At 40.3% G+C, this 14,158-nt stretch overlaps 1 protein-coding gene across 1 annotated transcript; it reads right to left on the bottom strand.

Annotated features, from left to right (window-relative positions):
- Window positions 1–2,958: 2,958 nt before the first annotated feature.
- Window positions 2,959–13,646, bottom strand: FAM8A1 (family with sequence similarity 8 member A1). The gene is made up of 5 exons (XM_003416457.4): window positions 12,872–13,646; window positions 11,533–11,653; window positions 9,426–9,549; window positions 8,751–8,890; window positions 2,959–6,495 (listed from the first exon to the last, which is right to left on the bottom strand). Exons 1-5 carry the CDS (start codon window positions 13,590–13,592, stop codon window positions 6,351–6,353), a joined length of 1,251 nt encoding a protein of 416 aa, XP_003416505.2. The 5' UTR covers window positions 13,593–13,646; the 3' UTR covers window positions 2,959–6,350.
- Window positions 13,647–14,158: the final 512 nt, after the last annotated feature.

Genomic DNA, 14,158 nt, shown 5'->3' with positions numbered 1-14,158 from the left:
CTTTTTGTTGTAGTCTTAACTGATAATGAAGTACCTGGTATTAATAGACAGGAACTTTTTTTTAATAAAGGTTAATGATTATCCATTAGAAGGCAAATTCAATAGGATGCCTATAAGTGATTTAGATAACTCCTAAATGAATGGCAGAGTCTCTGAACGCAAGACATACAGAAGGTACCCTGCTTCTTGCCCGGAGCTGGGAATCATGCCAAATTTGCATATAAATTTACAAGCCTTCTTAAAAAGTGGAAAATAAACACAGGCAACCTTTTCTGCTTGTACTTTCCTTGGTAAGTTCCTAAACAGTGTTCATTGATGGAGCTCTTGGAAATAGATGCCAAAGCAAAAATTTCATTGGTCTGTTTTCATAATTTCTTTGGATTATTTTCCTGTATCGTTTTTACTGGATTTTTTTTCCCCCCAATGTGGTCCATAGAGTTCTTGGAACAGCATTTGGTAGTTTTATTCTTGAATTTGAATGCACAGTTATTTGGTGCCCATTTTAATTTGCTGAACTTCTGCTTGGTTCAAATCTAAATTCAGAACTTTAAAATGTTTAATAGCCTTTTTGTTTCCAAGAAGGGTATTTTTAATTTTATTATGCTTTAGGTGAAAATTCATAGTGCAAATTAGTTTCTCATTCAAAAATTTATACACAAAGTGTTTCGTGACATTGTTTGCAATTCCCCACAATGTGTTGGTACTCCTCCCCTTTCTCTCTCCACCCCAGGTTCCCCGTGTCCGTTTGTTCAGTTTTCCTGTCTCTTCCTGCCTTCTCATCTTTGTTTCAGGCAAGTGTTGCCCATTTGTGTCGTATACTTGATTGAACTAAGAAACACGTTCCTCACATGTGTTAAACTGTTTGTTTTATAGGCATGTCTAATCTTTAGCTGAAGGGTGAGTTAGGGTGTCCAAGGGCCATAGTCTCAGGGTGTCCTCCAGTCTCTGTCAGACCAGTATGGCCTTTTGGTGTGAATTTGAATTTTGTTCTGTGTTTTTCTCCCACCCTGTCCGGGACCCTCTATTGTGATCCATTGGTGATGGTAGCCAGGCACCATCTAATTCTTCTGTGCTTGGGCTGCCAGAGGCCGTGGTTAATGTGGTCCACTAGCCCATTGGGCAAATATTTTCCTTGGGTCTTTGGTTTTCTTCATTCTCCTTTGCTCCAAATATGCTGGGACAATTAGATGTATCTTGGATGGCCGTTCGCAAGCCTTTAGGACCACAGGCAGTACTCACCAAAGTAGGATATAGAACATATTCCTTGTGAACTGTTATGCCAGTTGACCTGGATGTCTCCTGAGACCACGGTCCCCAGCCCTCAGCCCCAGTAACTTGGTCCTTCAAGGTATTTGGATGTGTCTAGGAAGCACATACGACTTTACCTTGGTCAAGTTGTGATTTCCCCTATTTTTCTTAATCAAATGCTTGTTTGGGGGTTTATAATATGCACTTTATTAATAATACACATTTGATACTGACTCGTTTAGGGGGCCAACAATGATGTTGAATGCTGGAGGAAAGATGTAAACTGGAAATCTGTGGTCTTAAACATTAGAAGTTAAATCCTAATTAAATCCCAGGCCACTTCTTAGCCCTTCTCTAGGCCCCTATGGATGGGAATATTAGGCTTTCTGCTCTGGGGAGATTCGGATTAAAAATGCTATAGAAATAATAAGCTTCCAGTCATTTAGTGTTTTTTTAAGCAGGTGACTGAAAATCATACTTAACATGGCTGATGTTAGAAATGGCATCTTCTGGCCTCCAAAACTGAAATCTTTAGGGGCTATATTCAGGACTTAGGACTTACTTTTTCTCCATCTCAACTGCTTTCCATTGCTTTCGCGTCATTCTCACACTGCATATGGTGGCTCTAGAACATACTCACGGTACACGCCCAACAGAATTACCGCCCTGTTGGACTGGCTCAGGCTACAGACCCAGCTCTGATCTACTCCCTGTGGCTGCTTTTATTGTTTGTTAAAAATTCTCTCCTGAAATTGCTTACGTAAGTAAAATTTCATTATTTGAAAGAAAAGTGCTTAATTGGTACTAACCATTTATAACTAGACAGTAAACTTTCTGGGTTGGCCTGGGAAGAATGTGTTTGCTTTAGTTTCATTAGTATGTCATTTTCTGGGCCTCTTTAAAAGTTCATTGGACATTTTATAAAGCTTAAGCCCTGTGTGCCTAATGGAAGCTGACAAATCTAGTATAAAACTGAGAAAATAGTGTTCGGGTTCTAGCTACATGCACCACTCAGGGCCTTACACGAAGGCCAATCAGAGCCTTCATTTGCTTGTAATGTGGAAGAACTTTGAACATCTCAAAAGCCCACTGTACTAAAATGTCTAAGATCTTGGTTGGGATCAAACTTTGGGATCAAACAGCACATCATCTATAGGAACCAGACCAGGCCATATTTTAGCTAAAGTTTATCCTTTATTATGTTTGTCCTTCTTGAGGAACCTGTTACCTTGTATCCTTTTCTTCCCCTTCCAGACCTGTTCTTAAAGGTTAGAATAAGAAAGGCTTTTTAAGGTCCAAACTCAGTTTAAATTGCCCAGCCCAGTCATATACTAGCTATGAGACTTTGAACTGTCTCCTCATAAGTAACACATGAAGTACTTAATATTCTGTATGGCGGTTGTGATGGTTAATAGTTCTTAAGAGCAGGATTACTTTAACATTAAGCTTAGTTATCTACTGGTAAACTTTTGAGTGTACTTGTTAAAAGAATAACTCTATAAAAGGGGATGATTAAAAAATAGCCCTCTGACTCTGAAAGTACTCTAGTTAACTGCTGTAGCCGTAATACTCATCATATGCACACCTGCAGGCGGAGAATGCTAGAAAAACTGAATTTGGAAGCAGGGTGTCCCTAAGCAGGAGATTCAAAGATGATGAAACATTTAAAACAGTAAACATTCTCAAAGAAACAGGCAAAACACAAATGCATCAGTGACCAAGTATTTATTGAGACAAAAAATACAAATTAGTGGCGTACAAATTATTAAAAATAGAATGCTGAATTTTATTTATAGGCTGGCGATCAGATACTGTTTGCAGGTCAAGCTCTACTATAATGAACTTCAAGGAAATACACATACACTGTTTGAAATGAGGAACTTCACCCAGGCAAGCACCAGGTAGACTTTGGCCTTTGGTTTAGTGGGCAGGGGTGGTGTGTGAAATGACACTTCTCAAGCTATGCAATTTTAGGAATACTATCATTTAGGCATATTTGTCAAACAATAGCCTGTTTTAATAGGAACAAGAGTGAAAAATTGCAGTGCTCCTACCCCCCTCAAAATGTTCTTTATTGCCAAGTAGTTAGTAGTCTAAATGAACTTTCAATTCCTTTTTACACCCTTCCCTTTGCTAGACATGCTTATTTATGTATAAGCGAAACACCCAAACAGGTTATCGAAAGGAACTCCTTTTCCCCCCAGTAAAAACATTTTACTGTCATTTGAAACAATAGGAGACACTGAAGAAAAAGTGCTTCACAAATACGCTTTTTCCCCTCTCCAATTCTAAACATTTTGGTGACTTTGGAAGGTCAAGTGCTTAGGTAGAAAGAGGTAACTACTGAACCAGTGCTACAAAAGTATCAGCTGGGCAATACTTTTACTATAAATATCGGCAAGTGAAGGCTTACTATCCAAAAGCGTTGATTTTGCTTCTGTAGTCATAGAATAGTCTAAAAAGCAAGGCTTGCGATCATTCACACTTACCTACCCTTAGCTTTGGATCCAGACTGTCTCAAGGTGCAGCAGCTACTCAGGCTACTTTCAGTGGTGGCTACTGAAATTGCTAGATGCCAAAGTTCATTGCCAGTTCTGTGATCCCGAATTTGGAGGTTTTAACCTAGGGCATGCTCACTAAAATAGTATTCTCACTCAGCTTAACTCCTAATTTTTGTTCCCTTATAGAAATGATGAGTAACGTTTTTACCATGGAGACAACTTCTTTTTGCCTTTTTGGGCTAGAGCTTCAGCTTGAGATTTATACTTTGATACAGAAGGTCAGCATTTCTATTAATGAAAAACATTAAATAGAAAAGTGTTCTGAAAAGCTGATTCCCCTCCCCACAATCCCAAAGAAAAAAATGTAGTTCTCCCCAACCTCCACTGTTTTGCCATTTTGGGGAACTATTTGGGAATCAAAATCCTTTTTCCTAAGTGCTGCATGCACAAATAGAAACACACTGGGATTTTGATGTAAAGGCAAAGGAATGTGACACTCTTCTAGGGCTTTGTAGTATAACTTGAATCCACAGCTGGATCTGAATGAACCTACATGGATATTAATCTGAATGACTCAAGTATGGCAAATGCGTAATGTACATAAATTAAACTGGACTCTTGTTTGCTTTTATTTTACTGCATTAATAAAAATGGCCCAGATGGTGGCCCATTCAATTATCTGACCTGGAATTATAAATCAAAGATATCCTTCAGTCATGTAGCTCTGGAATACATTTCAACTTGAATTCCCCAGTCAGTGGCAAAAGTAGTGTATATACCAGTGCTAACGTATGCACCACCAAATGCATCAGTAATGTTTTTACTATGGAGACAACTTTTAGTAACATTTCCGAATTTCTAGTCTAATCACAAAGTTACAGATTTTTTTTTTTTTTTTACAACAAAGGGCCATAACACTGAATATCTTTCCAGAGTCTACAAGTCAATTATCTGTTTAGTGCTTTGACACACTAAACTAACTGGCTTTCGGTGAAGCTGGATTTCATATAAAATTATTTTGGAAAACATGGTTTATGAAATTTTAGAGTAAGATATAAATAAGGACATCGTTAAAGTTTCTATAAATATCAAATGTGAAGATGTAGTTTCACATTTTTAAATGTCAGTTTTTCTTGATACAGTGATAGTAAAGACATGTCTTGGATTTGTTATTAGGTTTAAGACCAAGGCTTAGATTGAGCCCTAAAACAATTTAATAATGAACTGTTCAATATAGTTTAGTGTTTTCTGAGAAAATAATATCGAAGATGGAAAAAATGCCTAAGAGCCAAATAAACTATAAATAGTACAGGCAGACCTCAATACAGCTAACTGGGACATCTAACAAAAGCACACATATACACAAAGACCCACAACTTTGCTTCAATAAATTAAAATGGTAATATACAGAGTATTACTGTGCTTAGTATTTCCCCCAAAACTTCATCCCTTGCAGGCCCAAAATGAGCTTTTAGCCCACAGAAGTAAACGTAGAATAACACGTGGAGGTGATACTCTCCCTTGTTTTAGAGAAAACAGTCCATAATTGGAAAATTACAGAATTTTCACAGGCTACTAGTATTTAGACATACTAAACTGATGTTTCAACAGTCATGGAACTACAGAAGACATAAAAGGAAACTAGAATATCCTGTATATAAAGAGAAATCACACATACAGAACACTGAGAAGCACTAATACTTTCTTCATGCTGCACACATACTGAGAATATTGTTTTACAGTAAATATGCCAGTTTCATGGAAGTAATTTTTCCCTACATATTTATAATTTGACTTAGAGCACTGAAAACACTTGCACATAAATTTTAAGTTATGTTTACAGTGAAAACTTACCCCCCCCATTAAAAGTAATCACTGACTTACCTTTTCCTTTAAAAATCAATAATATAGCAATATGATAATACTTTTTCATCATCATGCAAAACTTGTCCCAAAATAATGTTTAAACATTAAGAATAGCTGTAAAGTTACATCATTCCCAAAGTAAACCACAGTACAGATTTTAAAACTTCAGGTACGGGAACTCCTAGGCCTGCCTCACCTGACCCTTGTTCTTGCAGCTCAATGCACCACCTCTTTGGATGGGAGATGAGTGGATTACCAAACTTCTCTTCCTCTTCCCTCTCCCTCAAACACAATTTCCCAAAGAAGTGTTAACTAAAAGATGAATTACGTAAGTGTTTACAAAACACAACATTTTCCACAATCAGGATAAATCAAAATAAATTTTAGAAATTTTGTTTGGAGATTTCAAAGCTGAAAATGCTCCAGCAAATTCTAAAGCTGTAGATCTTAAGAAAGTATATATTTACTGTCCACTGTTCACTATGAAACCACTCGCCTTCTTTCGATCTAAAAATTTTAACACTTGAATTTAACAGGTATTGTTTTTCTTCTGGAAGAGTTCTTTGGCGTTCAAGGAAAATCAATACTTTCAGAATAGTCACCTGTATCACACTGGAGCAACTGCTTTAATTTCTAAATCATCAAATTAATGTAACCCAGGGATACCGATGGCCTCAATACATAATTTAGTCTTGTCAATATTCGAGAACATGGCATTCGGGGCTGTTTTTGGCATCATCTGACCCCATTTCTTTTTACCACAATGGTTCCTGCCACAATGTCATAGGCTGTTCGATTATGCTGAAAAAACAGCAGTGTGATGAAAGCAGGGAAAAAAGAAGCAATAGAAAAATTCTTGATCAAAGCTCGTATGGTGGACCTAAAAATTAAAGTAAAGAATATCAGGTGTGTTGTACATTAACCACATGTAGATAAATGGTATTCTGCTCAGTTCAAAATATGTATTTAAAACATTTAAAATACAGTTGACCAATTTTTTTAACTTTTGAAATGTGAGTTATTTTCAAATAGCATTATATCATGGTCGAACCAAATGGACTTCATCAACGTAAGACTTTAGAACTTTCACGTGAAAAACAGTAATAAACGTCTTAGCGTGTGAACTAAGGGTTAATAGGATTTTCTAGTGTTTTGCCAGAAAAAAATAATAACTGTTCCCTTTACTTACCTCTTCTATAGCCACTTACTATTACCATGTGTTTCTAGAATCTCCTAAACTGAATATGCTTACTGCAGTCCCATTTCTACCTTATATGAAGTGCTAGGATTTTAAATTATTTTTAGTGTTTTTCAGCTCTCTTTCTTCTTTACGAGATCCTGGAAAAGCTTTAAAAAGCTTTCAGTAATAGTTCAGAATGGAGACTTATTCTACTAATGCTAGGTGCCTGCCTTTTTGTGCACTGAGAAGCTATGGAAAAGCATGGTGGCTAACAGTGTGGGATCTGAATTCAGACTAGATGGCTTCAAATTTATCTTATTCCACTGTTATGGACCGAACTGACACCCCCCCAAAATACGTGTTGTAAATTCTAACCCCTATACCTGTGGTTGGAAACCCTGGTGGTGCAGTGGTACAGGTCAGCAGTTCAAATCCACCAGGCGCTCCTTGGAAACCCTATGGAGCAGTTCTACTCTGTCATTATCGGATCGCTATGAGTTGGCAACTACGGCAAAGGGGTTTGGTTTTTTTTGTTTATGCCTGTGGTTATAATCCCATTTGGGAAAAAGTTTTGTTATGTTAAGAAGCCGTATCAGTGTAGGGGGTGTTTTAAGGCAATCACCTTTAAAATATAAAAAGTGCAGATTAGACAGAGAAGCAGCAGAGATGCTGGAACACAGATGCCACACCGCATGAAGATCACCAGGGAAAAAGAGGCAAGGACCTTCCCCCAGAGTCAACACAGAAAGCCTTTCTCTACAGCTGGCACCCTGAATTCAGGCTTCTAACCTCCTAAACTGTGAGAAAATAATTTCTGCTTGTTAAAGCCATCTACTTGGTATTTCTGTTATGCCCAAAGCAAACCAAACCCAGTGCTGTCGAGTGAATTCCGACTCATAGCGACCCTATAGGACAGGGTAGAACTGCCCCATAGAGTTTCCAAGGAGCGCCTGGTGGATTCGAACTCCCAACCATTTGGTTAGCAGCCATAGCACTTAACCACTATGCCACCAGGGTTTCCTTTCTGTTATAGCAACACTATATAACTAAGACAACCACTTACTAGTTATGTTCCATATCTGTAAAAAAAAAAAAAAAGGGATAAAGTACCTACCTTATAAAGGTGTTAGATTAGTTAATACATATGTACCATTTACCAGTTTCTGGTATATAAGAAGTGCTCAGTAAAACATTAACTGTTATTGACTCTCTCATTTGATTTTGAGATTAAAAGTAGTAACCAGGAAATATTAAGTAACCACAAAATTTTAAGGAAATTCTGAGGATGTCAGCAAAATCAAGGCTTCACTTACTATCACTCATATATTTCTTTATTATAACAATCCAGCTCTGAATCACTCTGGCAGCAATTCCAGCCAGTATCTTGTTTTGGTCAAATGATTACCACCCATTCAACCCCACAACTTCCATTATCATTAGCTGTACCTTCCCTCAGGGCCAGATGCCACTAGCTATGAGTAGTGGGAGTATTACAAGTCCTCTCAGTTAAGAGCAAGAGCAGGACATACCCACGCATAGCTGTCAAAACTCTCTTCCTGCCTATTCAAGATGGACAATGATAGTCCACTCACTGACCTACGTCCACACATTTAGAGAATACTAAAGCTGGGTATGAAACACTGAGACAGCACAGCATGAACTCCCAAATCGTCCTCATTGTTGTGACCTATATTTACTAAAATGATCATCTTGAAAAAGTATACTGAAAGGCGTCTACAGTCATATAACACAAGTGAAATAAATACAAACTGTTTTAAAACTTAATAAATGCAATTCTATCTAATTGCATGCCATCTGGAAAGGAAGAAGGTAAGAAAAAATGCCAATATTCTAAAAACACTATATCGAATACAACAATTTATGAATTACACAGATGACTAAAAATTTATTATTTTCATAAGTATACAGTGGATTAAGCTAAGAAAAGGACTTACGTTGTAATGCTAACATTTGAGGAAGGAATCACTAAAACCCGACTTGGTGCAATAAGCACGGATGTATCACATGTCACAACTCGAAGCCCGAGCAGGAACTTCCCTGGGGTAGCGCCACCTGCTCCCCAAATGCAAATTATCTAAAGAAAAAAGGATAATTTGACAATAATTCACTGGCTCAACTATACCAATTTTAAAGGTAAGCTTTCCTGCCATACTATTTCATGTTTTAAAAAATTTCAAGTTGAAAGATAATGTTTCATAGAATTCTATCATCAAGCCACTCAAAAGTTAACCTTCTACTACATTTCTGCAGGTCTCAATATCTTCAATACCATCAGACATCTAGTGTAATATTTCTTAATGACTCATTTTTTAGCAAGTTGTTTCTATGGTAAAATATATTTCAAGTTTCACAACCACAACCTGTTTAGGAGTTAGAAACTATACATAATATTTTATTTTAATTTCTAAGGCTAAAAAGAATTAGAATTTTTTTTTTTACTTGAAAAAAATAGTATGTATTAATTACAGAATTTAGGAAAAATAGAAAAGTAAAAACAAACATTTGTCAAGCACATGAACAATTATAAATTTCCTCTACTTTTTTGTCTTAGGCTAATAATCTAAAATTAGACTGTTAAATAGTGGAATTTGCTAAAGCCAGTAGGTTACCTCATAGAAACAAACTAATAATCTGTATATAAGAGCCACAACCATCATTTTCTGCAAATCTTCCATTGACGTGTCTTCATCTATTTCTTCTATTATATAATGCATAGCAAACTTAGAGATATCCCTACAAAAATAATGGAATAGTTTTTGGTTACAAAGAATTTAGTTACCAGATAAGTAAACTAATCTTTAGAAATGTTCCCAACTATCTAATTTCACAAAATATTCACTTATTAGCTATTCAAAAAATACGCACTATTATGAACAGGCACTGTACTAGCCCTGGGGATATAATGGTGAGTGATTTCGACATGGTCTCTGCCTTCACGGAGATTCTAACTTAACAGGGAAAAAAGAACAATAAAGATGTAGTAACAATAAAGTAGGCTAAGGACTACTATAAGCAACCATAAGGTCCTATGGAAATACGCACCAGGTGCATTTAACCTAGTGAAGGTTTCCCAGGAATGACATTGAAGTTGGAATCTGAACGGTGAAGAAAGGTTAGCCAGACTAAGAAGGGGTGAGAATATTCCAGAGAAAGGAAGCAGAAGAGAAAGCCTCAGAGTAAGGAGAGTGTGTAGCAGAAACTGAAAGCAGTCTAGTATGGCTCAAATACTAAGTGTGAGAGGTGACAAATGATTAAGAAACAAGATCATGAAAGATCTGTTAAACCATATGGAGAAATTCAGATATCCTGAAGGCAAGGAGAAGCTATAGAAGGGGTTTTAATGCAGGAGAGGGGCAGGATCAGAATTTATGATCACTATGGTTTTTTTTTTTTATGGTTTTATATCAGAGATTGGATTGAGGTAAAACAGGAGACTGGGATACCAGTTTTTTACTGTAATCCAGGTAAGTGGTAACAATGACCGGACTAGGGAGGAGCCATGATGATGAAAAATAGTCTGGCAATGAAGAAGAAAATAGTCGGATGGAAAAACTATTCAGGAGATTGGACACAGGGGAGTTGGTATTTGACTGTGTGTTGGGGGAGGGTAGGGAGAGAGTGACAAAGAATAAGATGACTCAGGTTACTGAGCTCTGAAATTTGACTACATGAGTATGTAGCTTGACTCTATCACTACCTTTGTAACTTCTCTATGCCTAAATTTCAACCTTTGTAAAATGGAGATATTGACCTCTACCTTGAGTTGTTGTTGTTGTGTGCCATGAAGTCAATTCTAACTCCTAGCAACCCCACAGTACAGAGCAGAACTGTCCCATAGGGTTTCCTAGGCTGTATGCATTATGGAAGCAGATCCCCAGGTCTTTTCTCTCGGGGAGCTGCTGGTGAGTTTGAACCATTGACCTTTCAGTTAGCAGACAAGCGCTTAACCATCATACCACCAAGGCTCCTTTCACCTCATATTAATATCAAAAAAGAGTTCACATAAAGAGATGAGCTCAATGACTAGCACACAGAATGTGCTCAGAAAGTATTAACTGACATTATGATTACTGTTAATTAAAAGGAGGATTATTCAAATAAAGGGCTCACTTTGCAGTTCACTTGGGATTTGGATCGACACTATCAGAGTAAGCAATCCCATCTGGAAATGCCATATAGTTGATTATCAATGGTTCATCTACCAAGAGCTCTTTATACCTTTGTCTTTAGAGACTCCATTCTGAACATATCTGTTGTTGTTAGGTGCCGTCGAGTCGGTTCCGACTCATAGCGACCCTATGAACAACAGAACAAAGCACTGCCTGGTCCTTCACAACCCTTGCTATGTTTCTGCCCACTGTTGCAGCCACTGTGTCAATCCATGTCACGGAGGGTCTTCCTGTTTTTCGCTGACCCTCTACTGAACTTGATAGTAAGAGGAAAATTAGTTCCTGGCTCAAGAGAATAACATTAACCCAAGCCAGGTTTGAAGGCTCCTTTTACATATTTTAAATAGGTGAGATTCTCACAGATCTTACAGAATTTATTAGGAATTTTTTAAAACCAACAAGAAAAAAATAAATCTCACAAAGCTCCTATAAAAAAAACCATGGCACTGGGACACTATCCACATAGTCATCTGTAGACATGAATTTAGCAAGACAAGATCTCTAAATGGTAGACATTAAAATCTTTCTGCACATGCTCTTAACTTACTTTATTCCACTAAGGTGCATAATGCTTAACACAATGGTTGCTTTTATAAAGAAGAGAATAAAGAAATCCACCATCTCTGCCATAAATCTGTGGGCCAAGGATGGAATGACATATTCTCTGCCTGTAATTAAAAAAAAAAGTTAGGAAAATTAATTTGACATAGACCTTAGAACACAAGCTAGGAAATGAAGAGGAAATAAAGTCAAGGTACAACTTGCTAATTAAAAAAAAAAAATTTATAAACTTGCAACAATTACTGGTATTGATTCCATCAAAAGTACTTATTATTAAAATATAGCCCCACTGCTCCACTACTTACTGAACTGTTTAAAGCTTGCTTTCACTACCTTAATGTTTAAAAAATGATTTCACAGATAAATGTGTTAGAGTACTCAATGCATTTCACAAATGAAAATCTGGCACAATGAGGAATAAGAACTGACCACCACAAACCTAAAAAAAACCCAGTGCCAAACCTATGACACAAACTTACACATTTTTTTAGTAAAAATCAAGGTTGAGTATAGACAATCGGTATAAAGTAAATCCCTGTGTTCCTCATTTTTCCCTCTATTCATTTAGTTTGCTTTGTTTCCTATATAATCAATCTAGTGATTATCAATCTGTCATCCTAAATTCTGACTGGGACGCAAATTCAGGCATCAACTAACTAGTTCCTGTCCCATATCTCTGTGCCTGAATAAAATAAAAAATTCTATGACTAATTCCAAGTATTTTAATTCCCAGACTGAAGTAAACAATAAGACAGTATACAAGATTCAAGCAGGGCTTCACTCCAATTGTATTAATGCAAATCTCCTGTTATGTCCGTTCAACTGCACTGTCCCTAAGGCAGCATAAGGCAGCAGCTATAGGGTCGCTATGAGTCAGAATCGACTCGACGGCACTGGGTTTGGTTTGGTTTGAAGGCAGCATTCCCCGTCTGCATTACTTCCGGCATGACCAGTCAAACCCTGCCCAAAGTGGGTTTGCCATCTGAGAGTTAAGCTTTGGATCTCAATACCTAGAGAGTGGAGATACAGATAAGAGGGTACTTCAGAAGACAACCCAGCATGGTTTGAGGAGAAAATACAGGTAGCAAAGACTTCCATGAGGGAGGGAATCCGGAGTTCCAGGTCTAGAGGAAAAAGAAACCGTATTGTCTCGCTGTACACTTCGGGAATTTAAGGCCTGGACAAAAGGTAACTGATGCACGCGGAGAAACACTACAAGGAGGAGCAGCAGCAGTTATTGATATAAAAAGCTTGCCCGCCTTAGCCCCCGATGATTCCCTAGAGATCCCTTCTCCTCTGCCCAACTTCTACGTCGCGCTTCTCACCTGCCTGCCGCCCGGTCTCGCTCGGAGTGCGCGAAGGGGCAGTGGGTCCTGCCCTCGTCGCTGGGGAGGCCCTGACGGATCCCTGCACGTGAGGAGCCCGGGGTGCCAAGCCGGCGACGGGAGCAGGGGTTGCGGTGCCCGCAGCAGTCCCCGCGTCAGGCCCTGCGGCCGCGGCGCTCAGGAAGTAAAACGGGCTGTAATAGCCCAGCTGAGGGGGCGGCGGCGCCACGGCCTGGGGGGCGGCAGGCGCTCCGGCCGCCGGGTAGGTCGGCGGCGGCGGCGGCTGGGGGCTGCAGTAGGCGGGGAGGGCGGCGAGGCCACTGTGCCAGGTGAGGTAGCCGCAGTAGGACTGCCACAGCCACTCGTGCACCTGCCGGGAGTACTCGCGGGCGCTCAGCCCCGCCGGCCTCTCTCGCGGAGCCGCGGCTTCGGGCGCGTCGCAGCCGGTCGGCTCCTGCAACCCCGCACCAGAACCCGAGGCCTCCTCCCCGGGCTTCCCCGGCTCGCGCGGCGGCTCCGACTCCTCGGCGGCGGCCGCAGCGGGCGCGAGGCCCGGGACTGGGGGCCTGCCCGGGGCCTGGGGTTCAGCCTGCGGCCCGGCCTGGGGGCGTGCAGCGGCGGCGGCAGGAGGGCCTGTAAGGGAAGGGCCCGGCTCGCGGTCCCCTCCGCCGTCGTCCTGCCCGGGACGGCGGCTGCGGGCTTCCTCCGACCCCTCTGCCATCGCCGCTCAGTAGCAGCCTCCGCACTACCTGTCACTGCGCAGTCTCCCTCCCTAATAGCCCCTCCCCAACGGCGCCGTCGCTACCGCAGCGGCCGCAGGCGTCAACAATCCGCCACCGGAAGCGGAACCCCGCCCCTTGGGGGCGTCGCCGGCCGCCGGGAAGAGCGGGGTTGAGGGTGTGAGGACATGGGGGTGCAGCTGGCTGCGTTCCAGCCCCTCCTCCCAGCCCCCTCCCCCCCGCAGGCTTTGCGGGCGGGTGGCCGGTTCGCTGTCACTGACTGATGGGTTGTTGGGCCAGGAGCGCTCCCTGCTCTGTATGGTTTTAGATAAAAAGGTCCAAGGCCCTAGGCCTTCGTAGATAATCCTACGGGGAGTGGACTTAAGATGTCCTGGGAGAAACTGCATGGGGAGAGAGGATTTTCAGAGGTGCCAAGGGTCTTGGTTGCCTTTTTTTTTTTTTTTTTGCGGAGGCACTGCTGTGACCCCAATACCTTGCAAAATGTTGTCTCCTTTTTCAAAATGGGTCATGAGAGGTGGACATAACTAATGCCATAATGATACTCTTA

The sequence above is a fragment of the Loxodonta africana genome, chromosome 1 (assembly GCF_030014295.1).
Source record: "Loxodonta africana isolate mLoxAfr1 chromosome 1, mLoxAfr1.hap2, whole genome shotgun sequence".
Taxonomy (NCBI): Eukaryota; Metazoa; Chordata; class Mammalia; order Proboscidea; family Elephantidae; genus Loxodonta; species Loxodonta africana.
Note: the sequence above shows the minus strand (reverse complement) of the source record. Positions and strands in the feature narration are given on the sequence as shown.

What these genes read in the sequence shown, in the direction of transcription:
- FAM8A1 (XM_003416457.4), bottom strand. Translation starts at nt 13,592, where the DNA reads ATGGCAGAGGGGTCGGAGGAAGCCCGCAGCCGCCGTCCCGGGCAGGAC. An exon ending in ATGCACCTTAGTGGAATAAA is followed by an intron (nt 9,550 to 11,532) that starts GTAAGTTAAGAG and finishes TTATTTTTGTAG; the next exon opens with GGATATCTCTAAGTTTGCTA. An exon ending in TATTAGTTTGTTTCTATGAG is followed by an intron (nt 8,891 to 9,425) that starts GTAACCTACTGG and finishes TTTTTTCTTTAG; the next exon opens with ATAATTTGCATTTGGGGAGC.